The sequence below is a fragment of the Xiphophorus maculatus genome, chromosome 5, assembly GCF_002775205.1.
Source record: "Xiphophorus maculatus strain JP 163 A chromosome 5, X_maculatus-5.0-male, whole genome shotgun sequence".
NCBI lineage: Eukaryota > Metazoa > Chordata > Actinopteri > Cyprinodontiformes > Poeciliidae > Xiphophorus > Xiphophorus maculatus.
Window position 1 is genome coordinate 4,762,789 of NC_036447.1, and position 18,138 is coordinate 4,780,926.

Consider the following 18,138-nt stretch of genomic DNA (forward strand, 5'->3'; position numbering starts at 1 on the left):
GGTTTCTGAATAGTATGTCAACAGGATAACTCTTGTCTTTTCCAGCAGTCATTGTAAACACAGAGCGGTAGAACCAGCTCACCAAATGCTGTAACTCCACTTGGGTTGCTAAGTGACGAGCCGGGCTTTGCTGGGGTTGCTAGGTAACGGCTTTGGCTTCACTGGGTTGCTAGGTGAGGGTCAGCCCCTGCTAATTTGCGATGTTACATTCTGAAGGTTTTTGAAACAACTCATTTTCCAGATACCAAAAAATATTGATTTATTCCCCAAAAAATGGCTGTTTTTTCTTTATTAAGCACTTGGACTGTTTTTAGAAGCTGTAGAGACCCAAGTGGGAGTGCAAGAATGTGCTTAATGTGAATTTCGCATTCTATTCTATTTAGTTTGATGTCTATTTTCTATGCTCATCCAGAGCAAAAGTAAAATTTGAAAACTCAAGAGTTCCTCGTAAATTTATAAATTAGGCCCGCATTATTATGCTGGTGCCTCGAGATATTATTTCTAATACAGTACAGGACACATAGCACTGGAAAACAGATGTAACAACGCCATCTTGTGGTCAGAAGTGAAAGATTTGGTCTTAAAGTCAGTCCTTATCACCTTTTTCTTCCCATTTTGCTAATTCTGCAAAAAAATAAACTCTCTCTCTTTTCCTTGGTTGGCTTGTAACATAATTCCATATTGTTTTCCACATACAATCTGCATATAAAATGTTATACTTGTTAGATGTGTTCAGGGTGGGAGTACCAAATTTAAATTGAGGAAGAATTTAGAAGCAGAATTCAGTTTCTATGCTCCTCTAATCTGGATCAAACTTCCAGAAAACTGCAAAAATCTTTAAACACTGTTCATTTAAATCAAGGTCCTTTCCAATTTGGATCAGGCAACAGGACAACAATCTCAAATGTAGTAACAAATCTGTAGAAATGTGACTGAAAGAGAAAGTAGTGCCACGGTGTAGTCAAAGTAAGAGAGCTGTGCACCACCACTAGGCACATTGGCTAATTCCGTTCTGGGGATGACTGTGGAGATGAAGATGCAAAGAAGGATTTTACATAAAGTCAAGAAAATGCTGGACAATCCTGACCTTCCTTTTCATGAGACTATCTTGCAAAAACACAGTCTTGTCAGAAGCTTCATCAAATTTGCTGCAATAAAGACCACTACCGGAAATTTGAGTTAATGAGTTACAACATTTAATTTCCCTTCATGACAAATAAAGTATTCCTTAATTGAATTGAACATTTGTAGCTAAATATATTGCAAGAATAAAATTGAGCAATTATTCTTTTTTTTCCAAACACACCCCAGGTTTAAACTTTTAAAATTAAAACCACACCCAATCTTGAGAAAATGTGCATTTTCAGAATACAATATCCTTTACTTGGTTATTTGTCTGGAAGGAGAATTGCATTAGAAAACATTGTGAAAAAGAAAATCTTTTTCAAACAGTCAAGGAAACAGATTTTATCACCGTTAGTCCTTCATTTCGTAGAAACTCGATGTCTCTTTTTTGTCTTATTTTTCTTCTTTAAAACTTTCCTATTTTTCTTGTTTGGATTTGCCATCTCTCCTTTAAAAGACGAGAGGTTACTTGGTTTGGGTTTGAAATTTGCTTGACCGGGTTTCTGGGCCCCTCCTGAACCTTTCACAGCATTCTGCCTGGACTTCCTCAGGGATCCTTTGCTGTTGGTTTTATTCGTCTGCTTTTCCTTTTTCACTGATCTCTTCACACGGATGGACCTGCTTTCCAGCTTTGAGCCATCCAGTGCTAGCGCCACCTCTACCGAGTCGGCACTCTGCGACAGGGACAAACAAAAAATATATTTTTTAATGTTTTCATCGTAAAAACAATACAAATCTTAATTAATAATTAGTAATTTTAGGAAATTCTAAAGACAGCATCCTAATTGTTGCATTATGTTCAACGCACCTCAAATAGGACATATCCGAATCCTTTCCCAAGTCCGGAGTTTGGGTCTCGCACTAGTCGCACTGCCTCGACTTTTCCACACTCCTCAAAATGCTGTCGAAATGCCAACTCCTTGATATCTACAAATATCCAACAGATCAGTATCATGCATATCACATTATATCATGAGCTTTGTTTTGGCACACCATATTACCAAATGCCAGGTTTCCAACAAAAACAGAGCGCTTGTGATCATGCTGCAAGAATAAAAGGATTTTTTAGCAACAGGACTGCAGAGTGCACAGGTGAGTTTAATCTTGGAAAGTCTTACTGATGACTTGTCAGTCACTCTGTCCACTCGGATGTGAAAGCCTTTCTCAATCTCCATGCCGTTCCTGAGAGGACAAAGCCAATCATCATTTATGTGCTTGTTTACCGTTTCTCTTGTAAGTTTATTATTAGTTTGGCAGCACTGTTAATCTTCTCACCTCTCCAGAGCATTAATAACTCCCTCTTCATTTTTAAACACCACATAAGCATTTATGCTTTGCTTCTTGGGATGAACTTGGCGTCTGTAAATGTAAAAAAGAAAAATCTATATTGAAAAGTGTAACAAAGAAAGAAGAGGTTCTGTGAATCTACTATAAGTACTAATTCCCTTATGCATCAAGACTATAGTGAGATGGCAATGAGTTTATAGAAGAGTTAAAAAAAAGACAGATTAGTTAGTCAGCCAAACTGTACGCTTGGTGATATTAGCATTTACATAAAACCATTAACACTGAAAAAGTTTGTGATGTTAGAAATGCTGTATTAGAAAACATAGACAAACACTTTTTTTAAAATTTATACTAATGCAGTTCTATGTTGTTAGTTAGACTGCTGAATAAGAATCTGACACATGAATGAATTACATTTAACCAGCTGTTGGCACACCGCTAACTAAAAAGTCTAACTCTAAAGTACTAATCATAGACATTAGTTCTGCTAATGCTAAGGCACTACAATAACATCGTATTTAGTAGAGCTAATGCTAAAGTGCTAATGTCAATTCAAGTGAGTGTGATGGACATTGAGGACTCGGGATTTTATTTCAAGAGAAGTCCAGACCACAACTGTGGAAATGTCACAAAATTGCCAGCATATTGTCCAGCTTATTTCTCTTCACATACCGATTCAGTTCTATGCAATAAGGCGAGTTACTACGTGTTTCTGTTACCGCTGTCACACATTGCCTCCTCCTTGCTCCAATACAGTGCACAGTGTTTGTCTTGGAGCGGGAGAAGATGTCTGTCTAATTGTCGGTAATAAGTGAAAAGCATCAGTGACCAATAAATACAGTATATAGAGAATGAATAGAGAACATTGTCAAGTTTTTCTTCTTTAGGAATATTCTGTCAAATATTTAGACATATTCAAGATTTTTAAGTACTTCTTTAATAACTACTAAATGTATTTTGTTTGTAATAATGATCTTTACATTGATTACAGTATTCAACCATTCGGCAGACAGATCAAAAAGAAAGCAGCGATGCACTGATTGCAATTTTCTAGTCTGTGTGGGCTTCATTTTCAAATTTTTGTCATTTATGTTTCCTCCCTCTCTCTGGGTTAGTCTTTCAGTCATATACTTTTCTTTCTGAACCTGTTGTACTGTTGTATGTGGGTCATGGAAAATTGTACTGAAGGTCAAGGAGAGTTATGGAAAAGTCATGGAATACCAATGCGAACCCTGCTGTAAAGTTTTTCTAGAGCTGTAATGTCAACATATTTGAGTCAAACACTTACTTAATAGTTGCTTCTTTACGAGACATTGAGGGATCCTCTCTAACCTAAAGTGAAGAAAGAGTAAAATATGATTAAAGATTATTTAGGTAATTAAATAAATGAGAATTTCACTGAGTGTTACAATTGTGAATCTGATCTTTTTTTCTTTTTTTTACCACAGAGCGAAACCGAGCAGATTCAATCGGTCCTTTATCTTTGAAGAGTCCTTGCAGAGTCTAAAGAAAGTAAAAAAATAACCAAATGATTACACATTAGCTCCTTCATAAAACAATAAGAACAATCTTAATAAATAATACAGAACTTTGCCTTGCATTTTATCAACCTAAGATCACAAGAATTGGTTTAATGTGGGGTCAGTCTCCAAAACAGAAATAGAGGGAAGCACAGGGATAAATACTATTCCCAAGGATACACAATATATCAGTATCTGGTTTTTTTTTCATATCGATATCGGTCCGATAAGTAAAATTGGGCCAATATTAACAACAGATGATCATTTCCATCCATTCTTAGAGTAATGTAGGGAACATTATTTTTGTAAATTGGTGTACATCATGTGCTTTCTAAAGAAATTGTAAGGCTTTAGACTTTCTAATTGTCTAAAGCCTGACCATTGTTCCTGGTCAAACCGAGGAAGAATGATCAAGTCATTTGATGCTTAAACTGTGAGTGACTGCTACCTTCATTGTGCAGCTGATTGGTAGGTTGCCAACAAACACGGTCCTTTTCATCTTTAAGGCTTCCTCTTGTTTATTGGCTTTCTGTTTCTGTCGCTTCATCACCCAGTACTCTGCACTGTTTTCACCAGTAATCTCTGATGCTTTCCTCTTTTTCCTCATTGAACTCTTTTGCACATCCTCGTCTGTGTCTGCTGTTAATAAACTGCTCTCCCTAAAACCAATGCAGATGAACAAGAGAGAGAAAAGACAAAAGGTTGTGCTTTTATTTATTTTTTTGATAAGATCGTTTAGAACAATGTGATGGTAAGAAGGAAGATTCGAACAATAAAATATGCATTTGAAGGAATGATTCGTAAACTTCTCACCTGTTCAGCAGTTGCTGCTCAGCCACTGACGTCTTCCTGAAGGATTTGTTCTTCATCTGCTTGACCTTCACTTCTAAGCCATCTTTCTGCTGCTCATTTCTTTCTGCAGTCTTTTGAATACGCTTCTACAGTAAAGAAAAGAAAAGAAAAATATGAAATGCCAAGACTGCAAACAAGTTATAGTCTCATTTATAATAATGTATTTTATTTGTTAGCACCTTTCAAAACACCCAAAGACCCCTTCCAAGAAAAAAACAATACGAAATATAAAAAATTAAAACATATGAAGGAGGGGAAAAAATGATTACAATGAATAGGCCAACTAAATAATCCTAATCAACTAATAACACCTAAAGCAGTCAGTAGAAAAGCCTCTTGTAAATTTCGGTTTTCTTAAAAGTTGTGACTCCATGTTGGTATGGTGTTACAAATCAAGCCTGCATTACATCTTATGCTCACTTTTAATTAACTGAAGTTCTTTCGTAACAGAACCTTTGAGCTCTGAAAACCAGATTGTGGTTTGGAGTTCTTGTTGTTCCTAGCAGATATTCAAGTTTAAGAAACATGTTAATGGCCAATACAAACAAGAAACGTGCTGAAAGCTGAACTGAATTATGTTTTCCAGGAGCAAGATTTTATTTCTATTTACATGCTCGACCTGTGGTCAAGTTTACATACTCTAAAACGCTAAGTAAATGTCTAACACAGAAAAAACAAACCTATGTAGCACAGACACATTCAGGAAGCTAAGTCGTACTTAAAGGCTTGAGAGGCTGGACTGAAAGACAGCAAAACAGCACTAATTGTAATAGGACATAATCAAGATAATCCATAGTCTGCAAATGGCAAGGGTAAGATCCTGTGGGACTTCCAGGTCTAAACTGATAGACAGATGAGGACCAATCAACAAGATACCCTGGACAAGTCACAAGAGCACCAGATTTGTGAACATTTAAGTTACCCGAATAACTTGGAGGTATTCAATCATCGGGTTGGAAAACACATGATTAAGAGGCAGTTGGTTAATTCTGGGGTTATAATCCCATCATTAAAAAAGCAAACTGTTATATAGACTGTGCAGTTTGAAAACATCTAAGACTCAAAACGTGTAAAAATGTCCACCTTTAACATCCTGCTTTTTAAGGGAAATCAAGGCGAACAAAAGTGGTGCTTACCTTGGGGACAGGCTGAAACAGAGATTCTGACGCTGGTAACGGAGTCGTGAATAATGCTGACAATGACCCAGACGGTTCAGAGCTCTGTTGGAACAAACTGCCTGATACCTGGCCGACAGCATATGCAGATAACTCTTGACCGAGCAGCATTTTTTCTCTGCAGAAACAAACATAAGAATGAAAAAGATGCAAAAGTAGAACAATAAATCCATAATAATGTCAGACTGTTATGGGCGTTTCAACTGTTTTAGTGCGTGGTTTCTCTGTCCTGTATTCACGTGCCAATAGCAAGGAGGTTGTCGCAAGTAAACAAACCTGTGGTGAACTTTTTTCTTCATGGCTTCTTCTGGATCCCCGCCGTCCAATCTTATGTCTTTATCTCTGCTTAAATAATGTATTATTTACAGTCGCATGTAGACTTTTTGAACACACAACACAACAACACGTTCCGTTTATAGCCCGAGCACTGTTCTACCTAGAATTGTGTCCCCGACGGAAAACTGTAAGGAAGATACAAAGGTACCAACTAATAAATGACCGGAATTAAACTATAAGCGGGATATTTTGGATTTAGCTAAAGGGAATATATTTATGACGACTAGAAATATTTTTTTATTTACTCACTTGGTATTTTTATTTCTTTAAATGAAAAATATTTGAGGTGGAAACGAGTACGCCTTTGAAATGTGTCACTTCCGGTAAGCCTACAGTCTACGTACCTTTTTCTCTCTTCTCTCTCTCACTTAAAGTTACATAAATTATATTTAACCGCTTAGAGAAAACATATCCCGTATTATTTAAGTCATAAAAGTTTCTGTCACTGTCCAAATGCCAAAAGAGTTCACGTATTTACAATATCGAGCACAAGCAAGGTTATACGTAAGGTTAAACAGCAGGTGGCGGTAATGCGTCTTTGCAAACCGTCAAAAGACACCAGAAGAAAAATTTTTAGCTTGTCAAGCTGTCATGTTTCTCAACTCAGCCCAGATCCGCTTCTAGATTTGGACTCTAATGCTAAAAGTTTCACTTGTGAATCCCTGAAGGTATTTAAGGCTGGAAAGTACCACATACATAAAGCGCGATCTATAGCAATTGCAGTTTTAGTGTTTTCTGTCTTCTGTGGTCGGCTTAATGAGAACCGATCAGTCCGAACGGGATGAGATGCCGCTGGACCCCGTGGGTAGGCGGATCTCCTGCGGAAAGGAACGGGCCACGGTCCGCTACGTTGGGCATGTATCACCATATGAAGGTGAAAAAACACAATTATTCTCATTTCTGAGTTGTTCTGGTAGCGAATTCAGATTCTCATAATTTTTGCTACCTAATAATTTGCTCGGTTTTACATCCTGATGATAACTTCAGTAGCACAAATATAAAGATCGATCCTGAAATGGGACAAATTCAGCCTAGGCAATCGGACTGTTTTGTTGTACTTAAAAAAAACCAAAAAAAAACCTGATGTACAGAAGATTTAATAACCAATTCTTCATTGTTTGTTGTTTAGCATTTCCTTCAGGTCAGGGTTTGTTATTGTTATATTACCTATCTGTTCTGATGGGAATCATGTTGTCCAAACAGACAGTGATGCCGTTTCCATGTGGTTGGCAAAATGCATCCCAGTCTGTGGCTTCAAATCAACCTAGCAAGGTTTCTTCACCTTCCTGTGACCATCTTGTCACAGCTCTTGTTTTAATCGCAGGTTTCCTCTCTGACGGGTTTAAAACAAGATAATAATCTGATTTGCCAAGAGGTTGTCTTGCTTTAGAGATGCATAAATGCATAAATTCTTGATATTTAACAAAGCTAGTGTCCTATTTTCTGTGGTGGAGCAGCTAAAAATGGTTGAAATGTTGGAAGTGTAGCAGAGAGAGAGGCAAAATCACCAGATATTGCCACAAACACATCAACAATATCTGTCTGTAGCTCAGGAACAGCTAATTTGATGATCCCACAGACAGTGTTGGTTACAGATGGAGGTGAAACTTATTTTGGTGATTTGTTGAGAGTAGTTTAAATCTTATATCTTAAATCCAGATGAAAAATAGTCATGCGTTCATTTGTGTGGTAAAGTTTAAGCACAAAAGTGCAAATTACATCAAATTTATAGCCATGACAGTGCAAAACTTATTTTTGTTTTAAGGGTGCACAATTAGGCAACCAAGTATCCAACTTTTACACGTTTTTAAAATGCAGAAAATACATCTGTAACTATTTATTTTACAAAATTTCAACCATTTAAGACCTGTTTTAAATCCATCACCATAAATTCAAGTAGTCACTTTATTGCACATTCTTTCTATGGCTTATATTTTTGATTCAGTTTTCCTTATTAAATACAACACAGCATTAAAAGGCTTTTGAGACATTAGAATGTTTCTATAGTTTCTATCTATGCTAAACTAAGTCAGTTTAGCATAGATATATTTATTTTTGTTGTAGTTCTGAAACTTTTATAAAAGCCAACATATGGTGCTGAGGTAGATATTAACTTTTTACCTGCATAATCGTTGTTTTTAGGCCTGTGGCTTGGTGTGGAGTGGGATAACCCAGAGAGAGGAAAACATGACGGCAGCCATGAAGGAGTGCGGTATTTTACATGCAGGTAATCTCTGACTGTTTATTTCAATTTTATCATTGTTGTTTTGTTTACTATCAGTGATTGTAAGTGATGGAAATTTGGCCCTGGCAGTATAATTTCTGCTTGTAAGTCAAGGAAATAAACTTTTTACAGTGGGACTTAGACAACCTTTTGCATTCAGCTTTTATTACGACTTTATTCTTGTATTATTTCAACTTTATTGTTGTGCGACTTTATATTATGACTTTGTTCACTGATTTTTTTTCTTAGTCTCCATCACATGTAAGTGAATAATTAAAAAGATGAATACTGTTTTCTTCTCTTAGAAATCCTAAAGGAGGATCCTTTGTTCGTCCGCAGAAAGTGAGTTTTGGAGTGGACTTCCTCACTGCTGTTTATTTGACCTATCAGACAAACGCAGAGGAGGTGCTGAACGAGGAGATCTTTATTTCCTCCAAGAAGCTCGAATGGTTTGTTGTTGAGGAGAAAAGGTACGACAGTTGTATTTGCAGGATTTTCACTAAGTTGTGCTTGTTTTATGTGATTATTCAGCTGCTTTGCTTCATGTTTTCGGGTTTTGTTAGACTAGGGCAAACGAAGCTCAGACAAAAGAATAAGAAAAAGTTGCACAATATTTTTGCCGACCACTTAAAAAATTGGAATTGGATTGGACAAACATATCAACAAATCTTTAGTAATCTTCCTTCTAAGTACCTTATTATTCATTTTGATATTAACTGCCCTGGTATCTGATTTGTGTAAAAACATCTGCCAAATGCAGATACACATCAACATAAACATGTTTTTTGTTATTACAGGTTTGAGAATCTTCCATCAGTTGTATTGAACCATAGCGATGTCAATGGACCCGGGGCGGCCGGAGAAATCAGGAAAACAACACCCAGTATCCTGTTCTTACCAACCTAACAACTACAGATGTAAATTTTGGCTGAAATATTGATTGGAATATTATACTTCAGCTTTATTTATTCAGTTCAATTTGAAAATACTTTATTCATCCCAAAGGACAGTTGAATGTTGTCGCAACTTTTGTCATCCAAGTATCTTCAAAGAGTCGTCTTGGATGGTAATGCCTTGACTGAAGGCAGTACCATGACTGTTATGAAATGCTAACAGCTCAATTTCTGGGCAGCAAAGATGATATTTCACAGTAACGTCCTGAATGACATCATCAGTTGTTGCTGCTAATCCACCTCATTTGCTTTTGCTGCTCCGATTTAAATCTCTGTCTGGTCAGAAAGCCAATAAGAAAGGTGAAGAAAACAACAGAAAAAAACACTATGTACAGGTTATGACCTGACTGAAACTAGTGTCTCAGTCAGGTCTTGGCTGTGCTACCTGTGATTATCGGAGTAGTTGGAGGCCTTAACAGCCCACTTCAGATGTTCAGTGGTTGGACCTCTCTGGGTCTCTATTGTCCACATGGAAAGATGTGGCTGCCATCACAGAGCAGCTGGACAAACTGGAAGGCCTGCAGCTCAGGTAAAACCTCCTCCAGAAAGTCTGTGTTTTAACAGCTGCATTCTGTTTTAACTGACTTAAAACTCTTTTAATTCTATTAGTGTCAACAGAATTAGCTTGACCTCTGACCCCTGGGCTCACCGTCAGGCGTTCAGCAACCTCAAACTCCTTGCCCTCAACAATTGTGACTTCACCTGGCTGCAGGTAAGCAATTCCTAAAAACACAACAGGTTTATAGTTCTTGAAATTTTTTCAAATTTCTTTTAGGTGGTTTTAGGGTTTGGAAAGTGCTCGATTTCCTTATAAAAATCCTTTAAAGTGTTTGATATTCAAACTGCACAGTTTTATAATAAATTGCAATCTAACAGTTGATTTAAAAAATTAAATTTCGAAAACATTTACAAATTTTTTTCTCCACTGTTTGAAGTTAAATCAGTCTAAACTTTTGTTTTAGATTAGCTAGAATCAGTGTGGATAAAGTGAAAAGGAGATCTGGGAAATCCTTGCTTAATACTTTCTTTAATTAAAAATGGTAGTTTACCAGGCAGAGGAAAGATTTTTAAAACATTTTAATTGTGCTTATGAACGTTTTTTTCTCCAAAGGCCAAATAACACTTGAAATTTCTGTGGTCAGATGCTGGAGTGCGCCCCCATGTGGCCTCAGCTGGAGGATCTGTCTTTAGAAAATAACAACATAAGAGAACTACAGAGGTAAGATTCCCATCATCCATTTTCAATTTTGCAGTATCTTTTTCCTCTCATATCACTTTGAAACTTATGAAAGTATCTTCCCTGAAGGCCAGAGGGCATCCTGCAAACACTGAAGAGTCTCAATCTGTCTTGTAATCCTTTGATGCAAGAAAGCGTGTCCAGGTTATCCTCTCTGCCCAGGTATAGTCAGGAGGAAGTTTAATAGTTTTCATTTTTAAGTTGTAAAATATTAACTGATTTACTAGAATTTAATAACACCATGGAGTAAAAAAATCACATCTTCTTTTATTTCTACACTTTCATTTGTTAGGACATAATAATATGGATTATTTTCATGTTCTACAAAGATTTAAAGCTTACAAAAACACAATAAAGGTTTCACAGTCTTTATTTATTAGACAAAAATGAAAACAACATAAAATACTGCATGTGAAAAACTAAATCTGTGATTTAATACCTGGCTTAAATACTTACATTTTTATCAATAAGAATGATCTTTCTAAAATAACTCTGTTTTCTTTTACATTGGAGACTGGAGTGGCTTAACCTTTCTAACACCAAACTGTCAATTATTCAACTTGAAGATGCAACTCAAGGTGTGTTGACAAATTTTCTGTTATTTATAATGTGACATGCACATTTAAATATTTATATGAATATATACACAGTTGAAACCAGAAGTTTCCATACATATTTATCTGACTGTCAGAATTTAAATAGACCACATTTATCTTCTTTTAGGTGAGTTAGAATTACAAAAATTTGCTATGTGTGACAAAGTCAGATTTATATATTTGTTTTCTCGATCAGAATGAATACTGTCTCTTTAAACGAGTGAAAGCCCAGATTGTGATGTCATGGCTTTGGAGGCGCCTGATAGGTTAACTGAGACATTTGAGTTAATTGGATGTATTTTAACACCACATATAGAACTAACTGCTTATGTAGAAATATTGAAACTTCTGGAAGGAAACCCAGAAAGTTTGATCCAGGTCAGACATTTCAGAGACAAAGCTACAAAATACTGAGGAAAATATGTGTAAATTTCTGATTCTGGAAACATTAATAAATACATCTAAAATAAAATTGTGGCATTTAGCAAATAGAAGTAATTTCAGATGATTCTAATGGACCTAAATTGAGGGAAGTTTGGTCTGATTTACTGAGAAGAAAAGGTGTACAAGTCTTTTTATTTGGTGGATTTGTCAATCACTGAGTGCATTTTGTGTTTAAACTCCATAATTCTAAAGTCGTTAATATTTTTTCTCTGTAGCTACTAGTACAGACATCTTTCCCGCTCTGATGAATCTCAATCTGGACCACAACAACATCTCTGAGGTCAGGCTGTGTTACAGCTTGAAATTATTCCATTTTGTTTTTCCTTTCAATTATACAGACCCCCATAGGGGACATAAAAAAATCTTTTGCATTCCCTCGCAAAAGTATTGCGTTCCCTCACAATTTGCAAATATACCGTGCTCTGTTTTGCATAGAGTCACAAATGTCAATTGAAAATTGCACATTTAAAGAGCCTCTGAAAACGTGTTTATATATTCTTAACTCTTTGGTGTAAAAAACTGAAAATCGATTTATTCACTGCAGTTTATGTTTGTTTGTGTAAGGTGGAGATGGAACTGCACATGAAAACGGCCCTTTATTAACCATTCCGACTATCAACACAAAAAAGACGCAATCAAAACTGTCAGATGACTTTATTACTCAGTGAAAATAACTCAGAAATAGTCCAAATAGTTTGGATGTGTTTCTTCTTTCTTTCCTTCTTATAGAAAGTTTCTGTTTATGTCTTAAAAGGGATGGAAAGCACGTTAGGCTGTTTTGCTTTTACTTTTGTGGTGCACTTCAATCCTAAGGAAAAAGATATAAAACCTTAGATATCTCACAAAAGAGATGTTGACATACATGGAAAACCCCTATATTAGAGCAGAAACACTTTCAGTGTTCAATTAAGAACACTGAAAGTGAACTGACCAGTACATTATTGTATTCCCAATGAATATTACTGCGATTGAACACAAAATAATTTTTTCCCATGTCCCCTAGGAGGCTCTGTACAATCATAAGCACTAATTATGCTGGCAACAAGTTTTCGTTTCGCTTGAACAGGCTCTCTCTGTCTTTTCTTCCAGTGGAGTATGGTTAATGAGCTTGCCAAACTTCCCTGCCTCGTTAAATTATCATGTCGTGACAACAAACTGGTGAGCAGCGATGGAAACCCAAAAACTGTCAATCAAATGATTATTGCCAAACTTGGACATCTGCTCTACCTGAACAACAGTGAGGTATGTGTGCGTGTTTTCCATCAGTGTTAGCCATTTTTGTGTATTTTTTTTACTTGAGATGTTAACTGGAAGAGTCCACTGTGGTCATTTCTACACATGGATGAGTCTTTGAGGTGAAGTTATTCAGCTGCAGAAGAATATTTCATAGTGGGATAGTTGCAAATGACAGTGAGACTTAAAGATGCAAAGTTTTGCTCTTGAAGTTCATCCAGAAAGTATTCACATGGCTTCACTTTTTCCATATTTTGTTACATTGTAGCCTTATTTCAAATTGTATTAAACCTATTATGCAAAATTTACATTCTGAACATTTTTATACACCCATTTTTGTTTCTACTGCTTCTAAAAACAACCCAAGCCATTTGTTGGCAAGAATAAGTTTAAAGTTTTTTAGTGTCTGGAAAATGAGCCGTTTCAAAAACCCCAAGGTAACTAAGACACACTAGGGGCCCTGTGGCGTTACCTAGCAACCCCAGCCCGTCACCTATCAATCCAAGCTGAGTTCCAGCATGTTTGGTCATTTTACCACTGTATGCACTGTACAATGCCAGCTGGAAAAGACAACTGTTTTGTTGTTGATTCACCATCCAGAAACTGACGTTCATTTCTCCTGGCTTTTAGATCAGCTTTGAAGAAAGAAAGGGGGCGGAGCTTGACTACATCAAGATGTTTGGAGAGGAGTGGCTGAAGGCAGGGGGTGTGGATCAGTCCAGCACGGCGTTCACCTGCCAGCACCCACGTTATCAGATGCTTATTAAGAGTAAGACACTTTGTTAAAAATGCCTAACTAAGCACAGTTATGCTAAAAAAAATTCTACTATGTTCATTATTGTGCAATATATTGCCAAAGGTATTAGGCTCCAAATCAGAGAATGCAAGTGTTCTAGTGATTGGGAATTATAGATCCTTTACTCTGTTTATATGTTTTTAGCAACTCTTTCCAAAGTTGTAAATTTACTCATATTTTTCCTAAATTATGAATTGATTAGTATCTGCTACTTGTTTCAGTAGAGAAACATCTGTTATCACTCTGCTTTGTTCTTTCAAATAAAAGAGGAATTGATTGATCAGGCAAAAGCAAGGTGAAAAAGTTGAAAATATAAGAAAACTAAAGTCCTAAATAAAAGCTAAGAAAATTATGGGATGTTAAGATGTGACCAAATATTCAGAAAAAACAAATTAACTTTTCTGTCTTGTGCAATCACTCTTTGTTCAGTATTCAGGACAGAAAGAGGCTATAACGAATAATAAGGAAAAGGCAAGCCTCCTTTTTTTATGGTGACAGTTTTTATTCAGTTATCATTTATTGTCTGTTTTGTTTTTTCTAAGAGTATGGAGCTCCGGATGAAGGCGAGCTGAAGAAGCCAGAGCCATTTGCCTTGAAAAATCAGCTGATAAGTCAGTTCTGCTTGATTTGTTTTTTCTCCTCAGTTGTCTCCACAAAAATAATAATAATAACCCTAACCCATAATATGATGCTTTCTGTATATGGTTTTGTTTTCCATATGTTTTCTTAGATATTACATTTGTTTTTCCTGATGATGCTGAACGGGAACCTATAGGCAAGAAACTACCAGGTAAAAAACAAACTGCCTGAGCATTAATTCAGCAGTTATTAATGAATTAAACCTCATGTAAAAGTTGTTTTCTGGTTATATCCAAACATTTGTAGCCTCTATGGTTGTTCAGAAAGTAAAGGGACTGCTGCACAGGCTGCTGAAGATCCCACCTGCAGATCTGAGGCTTACCTACACCAGTCACAAGGTGAAACTGGATCACACATCTCTGCTTTATTTCTACACAGAATCCACAAACTAAGCAGGCCTAAATACTTGCAATCGGCACCTGCTTGTATTTGCATTTGAATCAGTTCATAAACACCTGGTGGCAATGTAATGTAGAAATGAGTCATCTGCATAGTTGTGGTAGCTAATTTTACTTAATATTACCGTGCTTGAAATAATCTAATAGCTAATATTAAGCAAAATTCACATTTTCCACATTTTTGTACCTAAAAATTAACCCAATCGCTTAAAAAAAAAAATTGGTAAAAACTTGATGTTTTTTGGTGTTTAGAAAATGAGCCATTTCAAAAATCTTCAGAAGGAAATGGCACAAATCAGCAGGCACTACCCGTTACCTAGCAACCACAGCGAGGCCTAGCCCGTTACACAGCAACCCACGCTGGAGTCCAGGCCATTTGTTTGCCCAGCACATACAGTGGTAAAATGAGCTGACCAAAGTGTTTTGTTGTTGACTTTATGTCCAGACATTGTTGCTAAATTCTTGTTTGTTGTGCAGGAGGCTCTACTTTTGCTTTTGAAAGATGTATGGTTGTATAATTGCTCATCTCTTTGCAACCATTTTCACATGCGAGTGTAAACACTTAGTTGGGCGTGGTCAGCAGAAGCTTATTTAGATTTAAAGAGACAGAAGGCCCTAAAACTGCTCATTTTGAAAAAACTGACTTGTTGAAAATGTCATCGTCTAAAAATGATTTTGTGCAATAAAAGGTAATGAACATGTAATAAACCCTGCTCTAGGAAGATTTATAGGTCACCTTTTAAATAAGTTATGGTGGGACAAAAATCAAAAATGGATGAAATAAGGAGGCCAATGCTTTCTTGGAACATTGTGTATGTCAGGGGTCTCAAACTCCAGTCCTCGAGGGCCGCTGTCCTGCAGTTTTTAGATGTGCCACAGGTACAAAACACTGGAATGAAATGGCTTAATTTCCTCCTCCTTGTGTAGATCAATTCTCCAGAGCCTTGCTAATGACCTCATTATTCTACTGAGGTGTGGTGCAGCAGAGGCACATCTAAACGTTGCGGGAGAGCGGCCCTTGAGGACTGGAGTTTGAGACCCCTGATGTATGTAGTCTTTGTTAGAAAGAAATCAAATTCAATATTAAGCTAAAATGATCATGAAAACAAATATTAATGAGATAAAAATGAGCAGTTTTTTTTTTTTTTTACAAACTAACATTGTATGAATTGAAAAATGCTTGAAGATGCAGCTGTCCTGTAAACCACTGAAATAATATTTAGGTATAAAGCAAATGTTTCTGAGAAATGCTTTGTTTTCAAGTTGATACAGTTTTCAGTTAGAAAATAATCTAATTTAGTCTATTTCTAGGTACACCACAAAAAGAAACAACCACAAATAATTTTGAGTAAAATAATAGGAACAGTTTTAAGTTGTTAATCACTCAATTAGGACCTAACGACCTATTCTGTTTCAGGTGTCGGGGACAGAGTTTCCCATCGACAGCGACTTAAAGACGCTTCATTTTTACTCTGTGGAGGACGGAGACCAGGTTCTGGTTCGCTGGTCCTGACTTGATCCAGCTGCATGTTTTCTAAACTTTAACACAAACTGAAATGTGATTTTGTTATCACACTGTTCTGTGTTAATTTTTCTCATTTAGGCAACTGCAGACGTTCAGAACGACGTAATCGTCTTAATTTGTGCCTCATTAAGAAGAAGGTGTAAGGTAGCGATTCTTCTTCTGCCTTAAAAATATTTTAATTTTGAAACGGGTCATCATCATAAAGCTTTCACAAGCCTGGAAAGCTTCATGTGTGTTTAGTTTCAGACTACAGTGCAGCAGAAAGAAACAGCATCTCTTAATTTATGTGTTCTGTCTGAGTCTGTTTTTATGGATCGTTTGTTTTTTTTGTTAAACAGCTCATATTTTCAATGTTTTGTTTTTGTTTCTATGTAGAAACTAAAAATGTGGATTTAGGGAGATAAAACGTCTCCCCAGAAACATTGAACACCTTCACTGGATAACTATTTTAGTTATTTGTCTTTTACACATCAGATTGTGAATAGGTATTTTGAGAATTATCTAATTCTTTTCTGTGTTGTGGAACAAATAAAGAGTTGGAAAAATGTCTTTGCTGTTTTTGGTTTCTTGTTTTAAAAGTTCACCATTGCTGCTACATTTTGTTTGCTTTCCTAAATTGTTATAAATAATATCTTATGTAATACCCTGGAGAAAGAGTAGAGAGGCACATATTTCACAATCCTTGAAGTCTACAATGAAATTTGCAGTTTGATAATTTAGGGTCTGTTGGTTCTGGTCCACTGGGTTTTCTGAAATCCAGTTAACACACGACATTGACTGGGACATTTTAGAGGAATTCATGCTGACAGGTTTTATGGGGATACTGATTTCATTAAGTAATTCATGTCAAAGGAGCTTCAACCAAGTATGAGGATACCTTTCAGAAGCCTGACATTTCTACTTAAAATTTCTGTTTTATCGAAACTACAAAAAATAAATGCCTGAAATGTCAAGCGACCAAATGTTGAACTTTTTATTAAACTTTTTCAAAATATACATGTGTGTGTAATCTATATTATTTGTGTGAATCACAAAAATTATGACTGTACACCAAGATAGTGGAATTCCAGAAAAACTATTGTGAGAAACATGTGGAAGGAAGCTCCCCAGATAGCACAATGACTGAAATGATGTCAGGCAGAAACATTGAATCTACATTGAAGCCTGACATTGAAACGAAATTGAAAGTGGTCGGTGACTTACATGTTGAATCACCGTTAGGGTTTTAACCATAACTGACACTATATCACTGTTGATTCAACCATCATCTGAATGTGGATCCACATGCACATTTGTGTTGATTTTAGATTGAATAAGTGTTAGGAATCAATGTTGATTCATTTACATTTTTGGTCTGATAGGTCTACATCATAAATTAAAAGTTTCTTCACTGGTTTTAAACACAATTTTATTGGCAGATGATGGGTTTTATGTCGTTCAAAATTATATTACATTAACATATTTTCAAAAATGTGTGTACACAAGTTTAAAAGTAACATGACATTTATATAACATTTCATTTAAGAAAACAGGGATAGATCTGTAAACATATTTGATTCCTTTTTGACTGTCCGAATAGCAGTCTATTGTCCACGGAAGAACAGCATCCATGAGGTTAAGCATTGCACTGTATGAACCATGGAAACATGGTTGGGGTAACCCACTGAAAAACGCAAAAACAAAAGTGAAGAAGGTGCTGGTTAGAAAGATGATAAACATTTGAAAAGTTTTGAAACATAAAAATATTAAATAGTGTACTTGTTACAGGTCCGAGAACAAACACAAACTCTATTGTTCC

At 36.2% G+C, this 18,138-nt stretch overlaps 2 protein-coding genes across 2 annotated transcripts; one reads left to right on the plus strand and one right to left on the minus strand.

Moving 5' to 3' along the window:
* Nucleotides 1-1,173: 1,173 nt before the first annotated feature.
* On the minus strand, nt 1,174-6,436 carry rbm34 (RNA binding motif protein 34). The gene is made up of 11 exons (XM_005810724.3): nt 6,236-6,436; nt 5,921-6,077; nt 4,746-4,870; nt 4,381-4,591; nt 3,856-3,915; nt 3,701-3,744; nt 2,401-2,484; nt 2,244-2,307; nt 2,127-2,169; nt 1,934-2,052; nt 1,174-1,799 (listed from the first exon to the last, which is right to left on the minus strand). Exons 1-11 carry the CDS (start codon nt 6,256-6,258, stop codon nt 1,485-1,487), a joined length of 1,245 nt encoding a protein of 414 aa, XP_005810781.1. The 5' UTR covers nt 6,259-6,436; the 3' UTR covers nt 1,174-1,484.
* Nucleotides 6,437-6,861: 425 nt separating this feature from the next.
* On the plus strand, nt 6,862-16,887 carry tbce (tubulin folding cofactor E). The gene is made up of 16 exons (XM_023333157.1): nt 6,862-7,169; nt 8,438-8,522; nt 8,825-8,989; nt 9,317-9,402; nt 9,902-10,001; nt 10,082-10,184; nt 10,615-10,691; nt 10,779-10,871; nt 11,223-11,287; nt 11,965-12,029; nt 12,839-12,991; nt 13,613-13,751; nt 14,321-14,389; nt 14,509-14,568; nt 14,664-14,755; nt 16,233-16,887. Exons 1-16 carry the CDS (start codon nt 7,052-7,054, stop codon nt 16,326-16,328), a joined length of 1,566 nt encoding a protein of 521 aa, XP_023188925.1. The 5' UTR covers nt 6,862-7,051; the 3' UTR covers nt 16,329-16,887.
* Nucleotides 16,888-18,138: the final 1,251 nt, after the last annotated feature.

Bases quoted from the DNA above. Each gene is read 5' to 3' on its own strand.
- rbm34 (XM_005810724.3), bottom strand. From the start codon at position 6,258: ATGAAGAAAAAAGTTCACCACAG. The intron at 2,485-3,700 runs GTAAGTGTTTGA...TTACATTTACAG, and splicing joins CGTAAAGAAGCAACTATTAA to ACGCCAAGTTCATCCCAAGA. The intron at 2,053-2,126 runs GTAATATGGTGT...GGATATTTGTAG, and splicing joins TGTTGGAAACCTGGCATTTG to ATATCAAGGAGTTGGCATTT.
- tbce (XM_023333157.1), top strand. From the start codon at position 7,052: ATGAGAACCGATCAGTCCGAACGGGATGAGATGCCGCTGGACCCCGTG. The intron at 9,403-9,901 runs GTATCCTGTTCT...AGCCCACTTCAG, and splicing joins AATCAGGAAAACAACACCCA to ATGTTCAGTGGTTGGACCTC. The intron at 12,992-13,612 runs GTATGTGTGCGT...CCTGGCTTTTAG, and splicing joins TCTACCTGAACAACAGTGAG to ATCAGCTTTGAAGAAAGAAA.